This window comes from Frankliniella occidentalis, unplaced genomic scaffold, assembly GCF_000697945.3.
Source record: "Frankliniella occidentalis isolate FOCC.00 unplaced genomic scaffold, Focc_3.1 Scaffold17, whole genome shotgun sequence".
Classification (NCBI taxonomy): domain Eukaryota; kingdom Metazoa; phylum Arthropoda; class Insecta; order Thysanoptera; family Thripidae; genus Frankliniella; species Frankliniella occidentalis.
In genome coordinates this window covers 907,051-925,763 of record NW_026267147.1, presented here as the reverse complement: position 1 = coordinate 925,763, position 18,713 = coordinate 907,051, and the positions used below count along the sequence as shown (strand labels likewise).

Genomic DNA, 18,713 nt, shown 5'->3' with positions numbered 1-18,713 from the left:
GTGGAGTTGCACACTTACAAGTGATGAGCAGCAGTTGAAAATTTGGTTTATCAGTGTAACACTTGGAAGTGTGCAACTGCAAGTTAAATAGTTTAGTTAATATTTAACTCAGTAGTTGTGCAGTTGCAAAGCGTTCAAATCGGCAGCTGTTTGCAACTCCCGGCAACTCCTCTGTTGAACAATTCCTCCAATTCGATGCTGACTGTATGGGGAGTGTTGAACAGAGGACTTGCATACTTTGAAAGTGCACAACTACCGTAAAACAGGCTCATATGGACCATACGGGGTAATGTGGACCACCCTCTTATTCCTATGTCCCGCTTCTGCTCGACTTGCGCAACCAGTGAGTTGTCTCCCAGCATTGTCAGGAACAAAACTAAGTGGTAGTACGAGTCGAGCAGAAGCCGAATGGTCCACTTTACCACGCGCATGGTCCATATTACCCTGTTTTACGGTACTAAGTTGAATACTCAAAGGTGTTCTGAGGGTCTTTGAATGCGCTCGAGTGGTGTGGGTTTACGTACTTGCCTGGGAGGCAGGAGTATACCGTCAAATGGTCTAATAACCCATGCGTGGTTGGTCACCTCATTGTGGCTGCCATGGGGCATATTTTGGTGTCTAAATGTGTGCACCTTAACACAATCGAGGCCAAGGAATGGATCGCTTTATATTTACACTGTGTGCGAAAGAGCAGCCAAAGAAGGTGGTCCAAATTTCCTCGCATGGTCCATGTTGGACCATTTGACGGTACTGGCTTCTTTGGATTATAGTTGCAAGTAAGTATTAAACTTGCAATTGCACACTTTTACAAGTCTTTAGACAGACTCAAGTTGTATACTTGGTTCACTCAGTATATGCAAGCGAAGAAGAGATCGCAAGAAGATGTATACTTGGTTCAGTCAGTGTATGCAAGCGTAGAAGAGATCAAAAGAGTTACAGTGTAATGACAATTTTTGGTAAGTACCTCATGCATGCGCGGGCGGGTTGTCTACTCACTCGGCCCGTAAGGCACCCTAGACAGGAGTGATAGGCAAGCCCGCCCACACTCGTGTGTGCAGTACAGCACAACTAAGTGAGTAGGGCTAATGAGCTATCTGGTATTACATAAAAAGGACAGTTTAATGCGCACATCGCTGATTATTTGTGATTACTATTGTGCGTACAAACAAGTACGCCGTCAGGCAAGATCACCGTCAGCTGGTCCGTGAGAGTGGGGTGGTGAAAACTCGCCATAAAAAAGCATATCAGTGTGGCGTGAGTAGGGCAAAAACGGTAAATGAAATATAGCGTCGGTCTTTTCAAACACTTTGAAATTTGCGCTGAGTAGACTAGAAATGCCTCGCAACCTAGCATATCATCTCCAACAATATAAACTCGGTATCACATTCACTGGAAAACCAAAGGTAGGGTTTAATGCCCGTTACTGGCTTTCTAGGATGTTAAATTTTAATGTCTTTGTGAAGGCACGAAAATGTCCAACGGCATTGAAATGTGGCACCTTTTTTGGCAGTTTTAATGCTTTTGCAAGAGTGCTAATTTTTAATGCCTCTGTAAAGGCACAACCTTTTGTTTTCCAGCGTTGAGCATACCCGTTGATTGATATGCACGCTCTGCATCTAACTGACACTCGACTTTCGACCAGACGTACAGCTTCAGTTCCAGGTCAGCAAAAATAATATGTGAAAAGGTTTCTTAAAGTCCGTACAACTTCTCAGAATAGGTTAGTCTTGAGATTATTATAAAGTCAACACTCAATGTTTTTCTCCTTTTTTTTGTGCAAACGTTTGTACAAAGTTGCGCATACTTTTTGATTCGCACGAATTTGTGCATACCTATGCATAAAACATGCACTTCTTCGCATAAATTTATGCAAATTAAACGTATGCAATATTTTGTACAAATAAAATTTACATATCTATTCGTATGTTAAAGTAAAGCCTATTTCGAAAAGGAAAGTGCACCACCTTTCTTTACGAGTCGTTTCGCTTGAGTGCTGTGCGCGCCCACTTGCGAGGCCGCGGTTTGCCTTCCGGGTTCGTTTGTAGCCGACCTCATCAGTCAGCTAACTGCGCGTCCCCTTTGACGAGCCTTGAGCCCAGCCTCTCAGCTCTGATTCACCCCTTGTGTCTGGCATACTTTTATCCTCTTAAATAATCGTGGTCGGGTATCTCCCTTACCCCTTCCCCCCTCCTCCGCCAGCTCAGCTGCTGCAGAGGGGAAAAGAGCGGGTGGGGACGGGGCAGAGAGGTCGGGAGGGGCAGAATACAGCCCCACTAAGGAGGGCCCGCTCGCCGCCTCGCTCGCTGCCCGCTCACTATGCAGCGCTCGTCCCGTCCAGCACCAGGCCGCCCCGCCCCGCTATAAACTTAAGGGATGCCACTGGCGATGAGTCGAGGAACAACAAGGGGGAAAAGGAAGAGAAGGAGTTTCGGGGCTCGGCCCGGGCAGCTCGTCGCTCGCAGCGAACACGACCACGCTCCGTACCCCCTCTGCCGCGCCCGGACGCTGCCAGCCGCCCCCAGACGCCCCCGGCCGCCTCCGGCCGCCCCCGGCCGCCTCCGGCCGCCTCTGGCCGCCCCCGGCCGTCTCCGGCCGCCCCCTCGCCCCTTTCGGATGTTTCGGCGCTCGACGGCTCTACTGGCACAGCTGCCGCCGCCGCACCGCCCCACGGCGGGCCCCAGCCGCCCCACCACCCCTCCGGGCGGGTGTGGTGCGGGCGGACGCCCCACCCCTAGTTGGCTGCGATCGACTGGGAGGTGGCGGGGGGTTGGGGTGGGAGTGTGCGGCCCCGTTCGGAGCCCCAGCCAGGCCGCCGGGCCGCCGGGCCCTAGTGCCCAGTGCCGCGGCGTGCGAGCACCATCGCTGTGGAGCTGTGGAGCAGGGAGCTGGGGCCTCTCCGCCGTGGCCGCCCTGGCACACCGCCCTGGCGTGCCGTGCCGTGCCGCGCCGAGTGCCGCGCCGTGCCACGCCGTGCCGCGCCAGCGCTAGTGTCGTGTTGAACATGTGCCCGCCGTGCCCGCGCGGGTGGCGGCGCTCGCGGCGGGGGTGCGGACCGCCCGCGCCCCCCGCCTTCTGCCCCTTGCCCCCGCCCTACGCGCCCCTCGGGGGCCCGAGCGCGTTGTTGGTACTTTTGACCTGATCGCGGACGACGAGACGGCACCATGTTTGGATTCGCCAAGAACTTGCTCAACACCATGCTGGGGGAGGAGGAGCAGCAAAAGCCTGGTGGGCCCGGAGGTCCTCCAGGCGGCCAGATGGGCCACCACCCCCAGGGCGGCCTCGGCGGTGGCCTCGGCGGCGGGGGCGGGCTTGGCGGCGGCCTCGGCACGCAGCAGCACCCGCCACAGCCCATGCTGATGCGCGGCTCGATGGGCACCTTCCCCCGGGCGGGTGGGCCGCCGCGCGGGGTGCCTCCTGGACTGACCCCCCAGGGGGGCATGCGGCCGGGCATGGGCATGGGGCCTCCGGTGGGCATGGGCGGCCGCATGAACGGGCCCCGCATGATGGGACCGCGGGGGCCGATGGGGCCGGGCGGTCCTATGCGAATGGGTGGCCCCGGACCTCCAGGAGGACCTCAGCAGGGCCCAGGTGGGCCCGGAATCATGGGGGGTCAGATGGGTGGCCCAATGGGAGGTCCGATGGGTGGCCCGATGGGCGGTCCGATGGGAGGACCACTGGGGGGGCCGATGGGAGGACCGATGGGGGGACCGCACCACGCGGGGCCCCTGGGTGGACCCGGCCAAGGCTTTCCCCGACCTGTCGGACTCGGCGGCCCCGGCGCACCGCCTGGCCCCGGAGCCGGACTGGGCGGACCTGGAGCGCCAGGAGCCTTTGGCGGACCACCGCATTTCCCGGCTGGTCCAGGAAGCCTAGGGGCACCAGGAGGTCCCGTAGGCCCGCACGCCCCACCACCTCCTGCAGGTGAGTTGCTTTTAAACACCCGCGCTATCGCTGTGTGGTATGCGTGGGTGGGGGAGGGAGGGAATGCCTGCTCACTGAATTCCTTGGTAAAAGTTCGTGCAGCTCTGACATGCCAGGGTGCCGGTCGGGCGAGCCCGCCTAGCGAGCGCTCCTGCCAGGCGATAATGCGCAGGACGAGCTGCTCTACGGTCACTTCGCTTCAAACAGCAGACATTCCCGGTACATTTTCTAAACTTTTTGCATATAACAGTCTAATAGGCTCCTATATTTCTCAAAAGTCTCAAATCATGCCATATTGGCATTTCTCATCCTATTGCCTCACTATGCCTGGAAAGCGACATAGCCCGTCTTTTCGTCGATGCTCCTCGATGTCTGAGGAACGCCGCACTCTCATCCCGTTACTCATTTTTTCCCACCCTTTGTCAACATTTTTTTTAGGTTATCCTGGCAGTAGTTTTTGCAGTTAAAGTTATTAATTCTTTTTTACATGGTTGACAGTTTGGCATTTTAGCACATATTTAACGAAACAGTGGTTAATAATAAATGGATACAACAGACTGACACAGTGATTCCTGCTGTAGGGCATTCTGACGTTTAAACCAACAAACAAGCAGGCCCGCCCTTCCGCCAAACGAAGTTGCCAGCTCCGCTTCGCTCCGCCGGCAACTCCGTTCGGCAGGAGCCGGGCCTGCTTGGCCTGCCGGCGGCGATGGTCGGGCCTGCGGCCCGACCATTTCTGTCACGTGATTTGCTGAAGAACATGATCGACTGATGTAGCGGGCCATGAGTTTTCCCCAAAGACTCGAGAAAGGGATGTAACGGTGAAGCACCGCGACTACAACCCACCCTTCTGCTTAAAAAACGTCTTTGGGGGTGGGTGGAGAGTTTCTTTCCTATTTTGCGGTGTTTAGGCCTTTTTCTACAACTTCTTGTTCACTATGGCAATTTTTACCTTATTTTCGTCAAAAAAGACCCTCTAGCGCCTAAACGATTAAAGATAGAGCAAAACGGACGAAATTTTCGCCCAGAGGGCTCTACTTTGATGAGTTATCCCTAAGAATAACATGAAGAAAAAATTAATTTTCGGAGAATTTTTGAACCTTGGATACCCCCATTCACACCCTTAGGGGTGGTTGCCAGGATTTGCCGTAGGCGTTTTGTTCTCTAGGAGTGGACCTTAAGATACCCTGAAAATTTCAAGTCTCTAGCACATCTCCTTCTAGTGGAACAGACAGACACACAGACAGACACACGAGGTCGTTTGCATAAGCCCGCTGGATAGCTTTTTCAAAGCAGAAGGGCGGGCCAAAAAGGAGGGGCGGAGACGGTCTCCTGGCTGGCGCTGGCACGACACTCACTCGGACACCATTCCGCAGCGCTCAAAAAGATGATTTCTGGTTTTTCTTAGTTCTCTTTCCTGCTTATCGAGAGTTAAAGCTAGCTGACACCTTAAAGTTACTTATGTATTTTTTATATTTAGTGAAAGTATTTAAGGTATCATCTGCTAAAAATCTCAATCAAGAATCTATCTTCCAAGCAGATGATACAAATTTAAGAATAGGTCTGTCAGCTGGCATTTGTTTATGGCTGCTTGTTACTTGAAATTTTGTTAGTCTTCGTACTTACTAGCGGCGTTGAGGAGATAAAGGGGTGGGCGGAACAGAACGGCCGGCGAGCCAGACACTCACTGATTCCCCTAGCGCCAAAGAAATCGTTTTTGGTCTCCACTTGGTTATCTGTCCTTATCGAGAGTAAAAGCAAGCTGACACCTTAAAGTTCCTTACATATTCTTTGTGCTTAGTAAAAAGCTTTTTAACGTCATCTGCTGTAAAACGGTCAGTGTCACATTTTGCAAAACCAAGAGACATCTATCCGCCTATGCGATAAATTACAGCATGCATTCATCAGCTTCAGATAAGTCCTAGACTCCCCGTTTCCTAGACCAAGCCTCATTCAACCACCTACCACCCTCCCGTAGACTAAAACCCTCAGCGTCGACTGGAAGGAGGGGAGAGACAAAAGCTCTAGTGCCGACCTTCCTCCCTAGCCACCGAATGGACGGTCCGCTCTCAGATTACTTAGATTTTAGACGAACCTAAACCTTTCGTGTAATTATTGATATAAAGACACTGCCTCAACTACAACTTCAATCAGCCGGCTCTTATGTATTGTAAAACATACCCTAATACTGTACTTGAACGCAAACAGAATTGAACTGCTCTTTTCGGCTGAGAAAATCCCATGGGGCCACCACTTTGATTCAGGATGTACACAGGATTACGTGATTACAGGGATTGCACACGAATTTTGATGGAAAACACGTGAATTTTGTTAAATTTCTGGAGCCAAAACCATTAAATTTGGCTAAGCAAGTGAATTGATAATTTAGCAAAATTTTGATAAGTATTACACGGGTTCGAACCCTATACTATATATAGTAGGATTGCATAGGGGTTACACTTTCATCTGTACAAAATTATTGCAGGAGTCGTGGCCCGCTCGGAAAAATCGCATTACAGCTATTTAATTCTTGTTTCAGGCCCGTCAAAATTAACAAAGAGGGTAGTATTTATTAACTAGGTAGATGTACGCCAGACCACGTCCTGCGTAACAGGCTTAGCGATATCTCACGAAACAATGTGACGCTGCGACGCGCCTGGCATACATCTCCCTAGGCCAGTGGCACTGACACCCGAGTCGGTCAAAAGTCAGAGTCACAAAAAGTCCTTCGGCCTTAAAAATCTCAAACTTTAATCCACAGAGGTGCCTATAGCTCAATCCGTTCTTGAGTTATCGTGATTACAGACAGACGGTAAAAAATTTGAACATCACTGGAGTGAAAGCGAGTAATAGGCTTCGCTATCGCTCAGGCAACTATCGCTCAGCCAGAACGCCGAAAGATCGCTGACCTTCAACGTTGTTCGATCTCGCCGCGACGTTTCAACAAAGTTCGATGTGCTTTTTGGCTGGCGGCGTAAACATGAAGTTTAGCATTACACTACAATTCAGGGCTTTAAATTAACTCAAATATTAAATTATGTCTGTAATCCTTTATTCCTGATGAACAAATATCGACCAAGCACTTTGGAAGTCGAGTAACATTTACCCGGTTAATCAGCGATAAGTATGGAGATGTACCGTCGAGCCGAAAAGGACATCGAACTTTGTTCAAGCGTCGCGGCAAAATCGGACAACGTTTAACTGTCGCGGCGAGATCGGACAACGTTGAAATGTCGCGGCGAGATCGGACACGAATTGAAAACTTTATCAGTGCATTACACTGTCTAGTTTTCAGAGCAGTTAGAATATTGAAAATTCTAACAATTACACCAAAATAGGTTGGGAGACGTAGAAAACAAAATTAATTTCGTACTACGAAAAAAAGTCGTTCTGTAACTTTAATTTTATTTTTTTAATTTACTGTGGTGAAATTACCCAGAAATTGCGTCCGTTCATTAGCCCACAAACTGATAAAAATTGCCACAAACGGCCAAAGTTCTAATTTGTGGGGAGTAACTCTGCCATTTAAATTCCGATCGCCTTCGGGCATAAAATGTTTTCCTTTTTTTTTATCAAGGGAAACCTTTAAATGGTGTTAGTTTTTCAAACGGCTCCCAAAAATTACCCCCCCCCCCCAACTAACGTACGTAAACCATTCCACAAACCATATCACTTTGGTTCCTTCTCAACAGAAACTCGTGTAACGCAGGACGAGTTCCGCAGCTGTAAACATTAGAGAAATGCATTTATTTTGGCCAACTGACGACTCTATAATCTGTTCAAAAGCATTAAAGTCGTGATGTGCAGCTGCCGAGGGGTCCCATACTTCCAAAATAGCTGCACGGAAAAAGAAGACTTTGTTGTGGGGATCATTTCTGTTTCGTAGGCTAAATTTGATAACTGGAATCGAAAATCCGATACTCACAAGCAAGAGCTGGTTGTAACGACCGGACACTTCTACGAGGAGAACCAAGCTGGAGTTTGTTCTCTTCATACAAGTGTCCGGTCGTGGCGACCAACCCTTGATTGTGGGTATCGGATTCTCGATTCCAGCTATCGAATTTATCCTACCAAAACTAACTGATCCTCACAACGAAGTCATTTTTTTTCCGTGTGAGCGACGAGTTGACGAGTTGGGCAAATAATGCACGAGTTGGGATCAATTTTTGGAGAGTTTTGCGCTACTTTCCGCAAATTTAACTCGACTTTTCGCAAATTTTCGCGAGTTTTTGCGAGTTTGAGACGAGTTCGACGCGAGTTGAGCGCGGGGAAGTGTACAATGAGTTGGCTAGTGAAGGACCCCTCGGCAGCAACCGCTCGACACGCACCTCGATGCGCGCGGCGCACTCGGCGCACTCGTCGTGCTCTTGCAGTTCACCCGTGTCGCGTCCCACTCCCACTCTGCTCGCATTCTGCTCCCATCTCGCTCCCGTTGCGCTCCCGCCGCGCTCCAGCCGCGCTCCCGCTCCCGCTCCGCTCCCGCTCCCGCTCCGCTCCCGCTCCGCTCCCGCTCCCGCTCCCGCTCCCGCTCCCGCTCCCGCTCCCGCTCCCGCTCCCGCTCCCGCTCCCGCTCCGCTCTCGGTGCGCTCTCGGTGCGCTCTCGCGGTGCACCTACTCTGCTCGCGTAGTGCACTCAAGTCGCACTTGATCTTTGATCGCCGTGCTCTCGACTCGCGCTCGCATCGCTCCCGTAGCGCACTCGTCTCATGTTCAAAGGGGTTGTCCTTACACTCTGAATTTTTGGGTTGCCCCGGGGTGCCGTGCGCATCAAATTTTCCCGCGAGTTGTTTTTCCTTGTCCTCAATTAATCTTAAACCTGGTTTCCCTTGCAGCTTCTTGTTCCTGTCTTGCCCCGACAGCCCAATATCAACTCGATTTCCTTAACAATAAGCCACCCTGTATTATAGCACCCCCTTCCCCCGGCACAGTGCTCTATAGAAAGTGAAAGGAAAGGCCACAACGGTATGGCGGGTAGCCATATGGACCTTCGAGCACTGTGTCGGCTCAATGCACCCAACTGCGACAATTTTCACACGTCCTCAAGCAATTATTATTTATTTAATTTTTTGCCCTTTTTGTCTGAGCGATTAGCGTAGCCTATTACTCCACTGACCCAAAAAGTTTCAGTGTGTTTGTGTGTTCATTTATCTGTATGCACGATAACTCGAGAAGGAATTGAGATAGGGATCGGGGAATTTCAGGGTCGTTTTTTGTCATAAAAAGACAGATCGAGTTCAAAGATGAGCATTCTAGCTCAAAAATTGCCTTTTTTAAAATCATAAACCACAGGCCGCAAAATGAACTTTCTTCAAATATTTTTTCTGGGTTCTTATGGGGTAACTCGTCAAAGTAAAGGCCTTTGGACGAAAATGTTTTGCTCTATCTTGTACCGTTTAGGTGCTTGGGGGCATTTCTTGACGAAATAAATGAGGTGAATATAACCAAATGGTCTATTAAATCGTAAAAAAGGCCTCATATCGAAAAATTGAAAAGGGAGTAATACTTTAACCACGCATTTGGCGTCGAACCACACTCTCCTTTGCGTTCTAGGGTCCCAATTTTATCTACTATCATTAATGTTGATTTTTACATTACAATTTGTCAAAACTAGAACTTTTAATGAATACCTATATCAGATATCAGAAGTTTAATTTCCCTTATTTTGGACCTTAAGACCCCGACAGATGCTGTGAGCATGTCAAATTATAGGGTCGGAAGGCCCTATTTGCGTATGCGTATGACTTGTATGAAATTTATCGCATTTGGAAGAACAATGTACAGCATTTACTAATATACTGAATTGACAAACGTCATATTCACGTTATACTCGAAACTTAAGGTAGAATAAATGAGAGATATAAATTTGAGCGTTGCTATTTGCAATGGGTTCTGTTTAGGTGTGACCCTTTGCTCCTACTATTTACCTTACTCCTTCCCGGCTAAACCCTTGGCCAAACAGGCAGCTTAGACCGCCTCTCGCGAGATCAAAACGGTTTGCCTATTAAGCTGGACGGGGGCTTCATGCTGTATGAGAGGTGTGGTGGAGCGTGGAGTCCCGAACGCAGTCACCGCGACAGTCTGCCTTATACCCTATCGAAGACGAATACTGGTGAAAGACGAAACTATACGGGGATTGAATAGCTCTTCTGGTGCGAGGTTTCCCTAACAGTCCATCTTCCATCAATAAGACCCTTTCGAATTTAGCGAAGTGAAGAACAAGTTGAAGAACAACAGGCAAGGAAACAGTTGCCTTTACTAACACAAACGTTTATGAAAACTTTCATAAAATGTAAACATTATCAAAATGATACGACCTACATTTTATTCAAGTGTTTTGGGTACGTTTGGGTGATTAATAGCTACTGTTTCTGGTCTATTGGTCCTTACCTTTTTCTTCACTTCGCTAATTCTGAAAGGGTCTGTTACTTATTCCTTTTCCGAAGGTCAATGTCAAACAACCAGCGACATAACTTACTATCTAAATGTGTAACCTTTCTCCCTTCTCCAGTCGCGCTTATATTTCCTGCTCTCCGCAATATCGCGCGCTATTCAACTTCCAGTCGGAACAAATTGAGTGAAGCAACAAATCACGCCGTCGAGAGGAGCGGTGGGCACTGTGCCCAGGGAGAAACTGAATGATATTGGAAGACAGAGGAAGAACATTGGCTTTCTCCATTGCGTTTGAAATACAAAAAGAATGTATCACACTGAGAGAAATGGTTCGTTGCAGCCATCAAAATGTTGATACCCACGACCGAACTTTGTTCGGTCAGTCCGGCTTAGTCACAGGCATCAACATTTTAGATGCTGTAACCAAAATTTCGTTTGCTGTAACCAAAAGTTTAGTTGTTGTGTCTAAAATTTTGATGGCCAAGACTAATCCGTACTGGTTGAACAATTTTTGATGGCTGCAACGAAACATTTCTCTCAGTGCAGGCAGCCCCAGGGCTGCTGCAACCTCTGCCACCCTCGCAGCACTACTCTGTTCCGCCCTTGTCCCTGAGAATCGATCCGCTGCTGGTGTCCGGGAGATGAGGACGGGCAAGCACCGCTATCCCGGGTAAGAGAGGGGGGGGGGAGGAATGAGGGAGATGTCGGGGTAGAGCCTCCTCTCTCTCTCTCCCCCTCTCTACCTACGCTCGCCCACGGCCCGACGGCGCCCAGCCCACCTCGTTGTATTCTCACTGCTGAGTCCCGGTGCGTCGTGCGTCCCGGTGAGTGGGAGAGTGGGTGGGACCTGTTTGACTGGTGTGATTGCCGCTCAAATTAATTGGCAGACAGGTGGCGACGATTATGTTTTCTCGGTCTGGTGGGGGTTGTGCTTCCACTGCCCCCTGCCCCCGTCGTTTTTGTGCATCCCCAGAAAAACACTGTAAAGTACTTCTTCAACATCTTCAACTTCAAAAAGGGTTATCACGACTGCTTGTTCATAGCGAACTGGACCATCAGTAACTTGGGTCATGAAGTCAGGCCTCAGTCGGCCCATCCCCTGCGTCACATGCTATTGCTGGTAACGTCCGATAGTTCATACATCCGCCGCGCCCGCACCTTTATCTCTGGTCGCCTTCTGCACTCTGTTTTAGCTCAGGCTGGTGCGAACGGTTTACACTGTTGCCTAGAACTATTCTTTGCATTGCATAGAATTTTGAAGCGTTGTAAAATGCTTTGCATTGCGAACTAAATGCTTAGCTTTGCGAACTAAATCCTTAGCATTGCGAACTAATGCTTCGCACCTTACGAAGAACATCGTTCGTAACGCTGCAAAGAATTAGTTCGTAACCTTGAAACCATTTCTTCGCAACTTACAAAGAAAATAGTTCGCAATGCAAAGAAAATAGTTTGTAATGCAAACTTCCTTACAATGCTTCAAAATTCTTTGCAAGAATTTTGCAGTGAAAAATTATTTCGTATTACTGACGAAAACAGTTTCTCAACGGCTTATAAAGGTTTTTAACAAAGGAATAACAAGGAGTGTAAAAAAATCAGTAACAGGATGAGAGCGTAGTGCGAATAATTTCCGTCTTCTTTCTTGGTGGCCTGGAAAGTGAGTCGTTTGGTTTAGCGCTGTTCTGCCGCAGAAGGGTGCTAAGTTGATTTCAGGAGCCCAAGAGCCAGAGCCCATACGCAGCATACTAGAACAGACTCGGCTCTTCTGACGCAGAAGGGTGCTACGTTGATTTCAGGAGCCCAAGAGCCAGAGCCAATACGCAGCATACTAGAACAGACTCGGCTAAAGTCTATGGTTACGGAAAGCCCCGAGGCACGAAGACACCGCAGCCACTTGGGGAGAGGGATAGGATAGGAGTCTGTTTCAAAGCAGCTGCTGCTGCGATTGGCCGCAGAGTTATCGGGATCTCTGAGCGATTGGGAGCGGGAAGCTGCGAAGAGAAACTAGGACTGACGGCGGCCGGAATGCAAACACCACTGCCAGGCGACCAAGAAAATACGAAAAGATTGTTTCTACACACTGAAATCTTATGAACATTTTTAGACATAGCTAACTAAGTTCTGTAAACATGCTCGGCTTACGCATTTTTGGCTGAGCGATAGCGAAGCCCATTACTCGGCTGACTGAAAAAGCCTAATTCTGTCTGTCCGTTCGATCCCAGGCCAAAATTCCCATGCATGGGATCCCATGGAAGCTGCTCCCATGGGGAAATTCATCCCACGAGATTTTTGGCCGCATTTCCCATGGTGTTCTTGGTGTACCCATGGGTTCATCCCATGGTGAAAGAATGGGTTGAGGGGTCAGTGTGTCCCATGGTGTTGAGTGCTTTACTTCCCATGGAGATATTTACTGTGGCGGACAAAGTGCAGGGCAAGCCTCATCGATGAGTTTGAGGATTGTTCTAGGGGTGTCTGAATCGAGGCGGAGCCAAATCTGCTGTCTATTTTAGCCTAGCTGCAACCGTTGTAAAGATAGCAGATAAACGTAGTCAGATTTTAACAAAATTGAAATGGCCCTACTAAAACACATCGTAGATGATACACTGTAAATTTCAGGTCGATACAGTAAGAAATAAGGATTTTATAGCGTTTTTGATTCGTCATGGGAAGTGGTATTTCCCATGGAATGGGTACTCCTATGGGAAGGGGGCAGATAAGTCCCATGGGAAGATAGCATGGGACCAGTTACCCCATGAGAACCCTGTTTTACCAAGGTGCGGGGAGGACTCACCATGAGAAATGCTGCAGCTCACATGGGGTAAAACAAACTTTCCATGGGAAACCTTGCAATACCGATGAGACTTTGCCCATGGTGTCCATGGGATCCCAATGGGACGGTCATAGAAATTTAGGCCTGGGATAACTCGTGAGAGAAATGAGATAGCGATCTAGGAATTTCATGGTCGTTCTGTATTATAGAAATATAGACCGAGTTAAAAGGTGAGCATTCTAGCTCAAAAATTGACTCCTTAAAAAATCAAAAACGACAGGTCACCAAAAATATTATTTTTTGGCTGAGCGATTAGCGAAGCCTATTACTCCAGTGATGATCAAACGTTTTGCGTCTGTGTGTGTGTGTGTGTGTGTGTGTGTTTGTTTGTTTGTTTGTTTGTTTGTTTGTCGTCACGATAATTCGAGAACGAATTGAGTTAGCGACCTGGGATTTTTAGGGTCGTTTTGTATCATAAATGGTAAATGGTACCAATGGTATAGGTCTCAAAAATCACCCTAAAAGTGGAGTTGCGTGGTTTCGCCAGCGCCGGAGCGCCGTGCGTGCTTTGCAATAGTGACAAGCAAAATTCGACACTAAATACTGCTGAATCAAAACTAAATCATTAAATCATAGTAGGCCATGGGCCCAGCAATGCCAAATGTTGCTACTGTATGTGTTGTGTCGGAGTGAATGGGAAGCCAAGAAAAGAGTGAGCTTCTGCAAACCACCTCACTCTAAAAAAAAAAAATCAAAAGTCTGTAATTTGGATATGCAGTTTCTTCAGCATCCGTGATACAAACAAGCAGGCCCGCCCTTCCGCCAAACGGAATTACCAGCTCCGCCGGCAACTCCGTTTGGCAGGGGCCGGGCCTGCTCGGCCTGCCGGCGGCGATGGTCGGGCCTGCGGCCCGACCATTTCTGTCACGCCATTTTCTGAGGAACACAATCAAATGATGTAACGGGCCTTGCGCCGTCAAAAACCCGTTGTCCTTAAAATTTGACCCTTAGAAACGAGAAGGGATGTGAAGCACTGCGACTACAACCCACCCTTCTGTTTAGAAAACGTTTTTTGGGGTGGCGTGGGGGGGGGGGAGTTTCTTTCCTATTTTGCGTTTTTTAGGCCTTCTTCTACAACTTATTGTTCACTACAGCAATCTTTAGCTTATTTTCGTCAAAAAATGACCCTCCAGCCCCTAAACGGTTGGAGATAGAGCCAAACGGACGAAATTTTCGCCCAACGGGCTCTACATTGACGAGTGGGGAAGATAAAATAGCAGGGTTGAAAGGTAAAAATTGTGACTATATTGGGGTGACGGACAACTCGTCCCGGTTAACTCGCCCCTGGTATAAACTCGCCCCGGACCCAACTCGGCCCCGGTCCATCAAAAAAGCCGCCCCTATGTCCGTGCCAACTCGCCCCCGAAACATTTTTTCTTTTTTTTAGTTATTATTTTCCATGAATTTTGCGAACACTTTGCTTTATTGTCGAGGGGTAGTAATGTGATTCACATGGGGGCGGGGCGAGGGGCCGCATAGGGCATTCTTCACCCTAAGCGAGCAGGTGAACTACACTACCACGCAGAGGTAGGGTGGCCAACGGCAAAAAAAACTATCAGACCGGCGGTTTCGATGTTAAAGATAGAGATGACCCTTGCTCTGGGCATTCCAAAACCGCCGCGTTCGTCCCGATCTGACCCCGTGTACCACTCGCTCAAGGTCTTTGCATTGTAACATGGGTTCCTTATGGGCTTTTGGGTGTAAAATCGAAAAACGACCCTGTAGCGTCAGAAAGCCACCATCGAGCAATATAATTATGAAAGTCGTAATCTACGTTAAAAACTGAATTCAGTAATATATGGTTCGTTACTGTAGCACCTAGTATGCAAATCTCGCTCACGTCTGTGCTGGTAAAATAAAGTGCCCTGTGGTTTGTGCACTTAATCGTTTTTCATATAACTGGGGACAAGTTGACCGAGACCGAAAAGGGCGGGACCGGGGAGGGCATGGGTCGACTTGGACCGGGGACGAGAGAGTCGGGGCGAGTTGTCCTTGATCCACTATATTGACCGTCAATTTATGCTTGTAAATCTAAGAGTACGCACGACCCAGAGTTAAACGATTATTGTTACAAAATATCCTACTGTACTGACTGAAAGTATGAAAAGTTAAATGCAAAGCGGATGGTGCGATGAGGTTGCTCGTCGATAGTCAGCGGGCGGTCCTTCGAAGCTGTCTGGTCAGCCTCCTCTTGCATCCCTTGTTGCTCTGTGACGTCAGTACTGCGGTGGCCGCGGGCCAGCTAAATGGACTGGAAGTAGCTGATTGTGCTGGGGGTCCCACTTGGGGTCGCAGCCTTAACGGACCCCCTTGGGGTCCCGCTTGGGTGCGCAGCCTCATCTCTTGCTTTTGTCCTTTGCAGTCTGGCTTCCCTCTAGCTGTTGTAGTGGCTCCCCTCGGCCCCCTTGCCGTCTTCCCATCCTTTGAACCCCCTGTTTTACTTTTCTGCTTCTTTTCCGGCTCTTCTCATCCCTACTTCGTGGCCACGTTGTGACGGGGGGGTGAGAGTGGAATGGAGGGTAAAGGAGCCCGACCTTTGGTGCCAGCAACTGTGTGACACATCGTAGGCTCGAGAAGAGGCCAGAAGAATCATCCATAGGGTGTCACGCAGGTCACAAACTTCTCCACTCTGTAAACTCAAATGCGTACATGGTATACTTTAAATAGAGCGCACATGACATGTATACTTTAATTAATGTACACTTTTAGAAATGTATACATACCCATGGGCATACCAATACATATCTATGTACGCATTTATAAAAGCGTACATGCTATGTACACATTAATAAAGGAATCATGCCATGTACGCTTTATTTAAAGTATACAATGTACGCATTTGAGTTGACAGAGCACTCTCACCCCAGCTACTGTTCTGCCACCCTAGGTCCATCCATATGTCCGTATTTCGGACACACACAAAAATGCGTTTTGTAAAAGAAGGACTAGTCTGTTAGTCTCTATTTACAACAATGGCAAAACAAGTGTTTAATGTTGCACGCCGATTGGTGTGTAACTTCAAGTGTGAATTTTCTCCAAAAAAAATGGTGGTGTTTAGCTAGGTTAAACGTCAATTGGTGTCTAAATTTCTACTCTTCCGAAATGTATAGCAGCTGCACCTGATATAGTTCTTATAGATGTGTGTGTGTGTCCCAAGTATGCAGAATCTAAACGTTTACAAAACGTTTAAAATGTGCACACCACGCAAGTGTGCAACTTGAGCTAAACACCACGTAATGTTTAAAATCATAACTTGCACACGTTGGTGTTTAAATTATGCACACTTGTTTTACCATTGAAGATTGCTTCAAAATCTGAGAGCTTGAGTATAGCGAGGAAATACGAAAATCTGGTCCGAGATAGGTTCAGTCGCACTACCCACACATGTATTGAAAAATATACACATTTTCTCGCTCTAAATGTACGACGTACTAAGAATGCACACGCATACTCAACTTTGGTGAGTGTACTTGAAATACTCCTTACAAAACTGAAGAAAAAAATTATTTTACCGACTTTAGTTTTACCGTTGATATTGCCCAAAACTATTGCTACCATGTCTGTCGTTGTGGATTCTGGGATGAAATTTGTATACATAAATTACACGGCATTGATTGTAATACTCGTTCTCCTGTACACAGTACACGGAAAAAAATGACTTCGTCGTGAGGATCAATTATGCTTGGTAGGCTAAATTCGATAGCTGGAATCGAGAATCCTCACAGGCAGGAGTTGGTTGCCACGACCGGACACTTGTACGAAGAGAACAAACTCCAGCTTGGTCCTCTTCGTTTAAGTGTCCGGTCGTGTCAACCAACTTCTTTAACCTCAAATGGGACTGCCACACTAGCCCATACCTAACCGAGCTAAATTGGCGTAATATTGAGAGTAGAGCCACTTACGCCGCACTGGTACTTCTTAAGAAAACTATGCTTGTACAATCACCAAACTACCTGTTTAATAAGTTGTTACCGGAGAGCAGAGATGCAGACCTACCAGACATTGTAACCTTCATCTATGAAAGCCAACGCCTCACTTTACTGCTAAATTAAAAGGAGCATTCTGGGTTCATGCAGTTTCTAAGTGGAATACTTTACCCTGTGCTCTGCACATTTGTACGAAACTTCCGTCCTTTACAACAAAACTAAAAAATCACTTACTATTTGTACAGCACCACGCTTAAAAATCTTAATTACTCTAAATCACTCATTTTTGTTAACTTTTTGTACAGTGTTACCAGCGCTAGTTTTTCTGTGTTTTGTACTTGGACTGAAATCAATGTAAATACTGATGGTACTCTCGTAGGACTCAATAGTTCTTTTGTACCTACTTAAACCAAATAAATCAAATCAAAATCACCTGCGAGCATAATGCGTTCAGCCCGCAACAGCCTGCCCTTTTGGAGGCACTTTTTCAAATGGGTCGTACTAAAATACAAAATAGGTGTCATTCGAAAGGTAAAGCTCCTTACTACAATACCAATCGTAAAAATGAGGGTACTTTGCCATTTGGTACAGGGCTGAAATCCAAAATGGGTATCATGGAACCCCTACGCTCCCTACAGAGTGGATTTAAATGTACACCAATTGGTGTTGGCAAAGAAAGAGTAAAATTTAACTGTGTGGCGAGTTGTCAACAGTGCCGCTTTGAGGTTGTGTGACGCGTTGACAACTGTCCGGACTTAACGCGCAACCTGTTGCGTCCAAAGGGACAAGCCAAACTTAATTCATAAAAGCTCTTGTTTGGGAGCCACTACACCGTTTATTGCTCGCTCAAACACAGCTCGGAAAAAGAGCGAATTTTGGTTTTTACATTTCTCGGAAAATAATTGTGTGTTCGTTTTGTTTCAGGTGGTGTGCCCGAAGTGGATTTGAGTCATTTAAGCGAAGAAGAACGCGCGATGATTCAGAATGTGATGGCAAAAGCGCAACAACTAGATAAAGGAGAAACAGGGCCAACAATAAATAGTAGAAAGTAAGTATCGCACTTCGTCTACTATACCTTAAGCGGGGCTAGGGGGACCAAAGAACGCGAAGAAATCCAGACAATATGCGTTTCTGTAGCCAAATCTCGAAAGACTCACTTGTCACAATCACGTACATTGTTCGACAGTATTCCCTGTTTGACCGGGGGAGGGGGGGGGGCATATCATTTTAATTGGAGATAAGTTTGCTCCTTTCAATGTGGACATCCGCCTACTTCCCCCACCCTGAGGCCTGCTGCTGCGACTCCAGCCAGGATTTCTAAGTAGTTACTTATTGTGTATAATTTTGTAATATACCGTGTTACTGATGAAAGAAAAGATTGCCGGTCATGCAAAAAGGAATCATTTCGTATTATTGATGAAAATGTTGCCAGTAGCTTGTAAGGTTTTACAAGGCATTAGGAATACTGACAATGGGTCAAGCCCATCAGTACGAGAGTGCTCTCTCTAATGTATACGATGACTTTCCAACCATCTCTCTCGCTCTCGCCCCCACCCTCCTCTCACCTCTATCCCTTCATGCACTGGTAAAACAAGTGTGCAAGTCATGATTTTGCATGTTACATGGTGTCAAACTCGAGGTCCCCCCCC

The 18,713-nt window shown here is 47.8% G+C and overlaps 1 protein-coding gene across 12 annotated transcripts in view; it reads left to right on the top strand.

Annotated features, from left to right (window-relative positions):
- The window catches only part of LOC113209866 (uncharacterized), an 85,056-nt gene that overhangs the window by 28,790 nt on the left and 37,553 nt on the right, over positions 1-18,713 (top strand). For 11 of the 12 annotated variants that reach the window (XR_008010821.1, XR_008010816.1, XR_008010820.1 and 8 more), the window contains exons 1-2: positions 2,833-3,921; positions 17,989-18,112. Coding sequence is in view for 3 of the 12 variants with exons in the window: in XM_052264219.1 (XP_052120179.1) it covers positions 3,162-3,921; positions 17,989-18,112 (884 nt within the window). In the remaining 9 variants the exon portion in view is untranslated. Of the gene's footprint in view, positions 1-2,832; positions 3,922-17,988; positions 18,113-18,713 lie in introns of those variants that run through there. The other variant, XR_008010822.1, reaches the window with a different exon arrangement.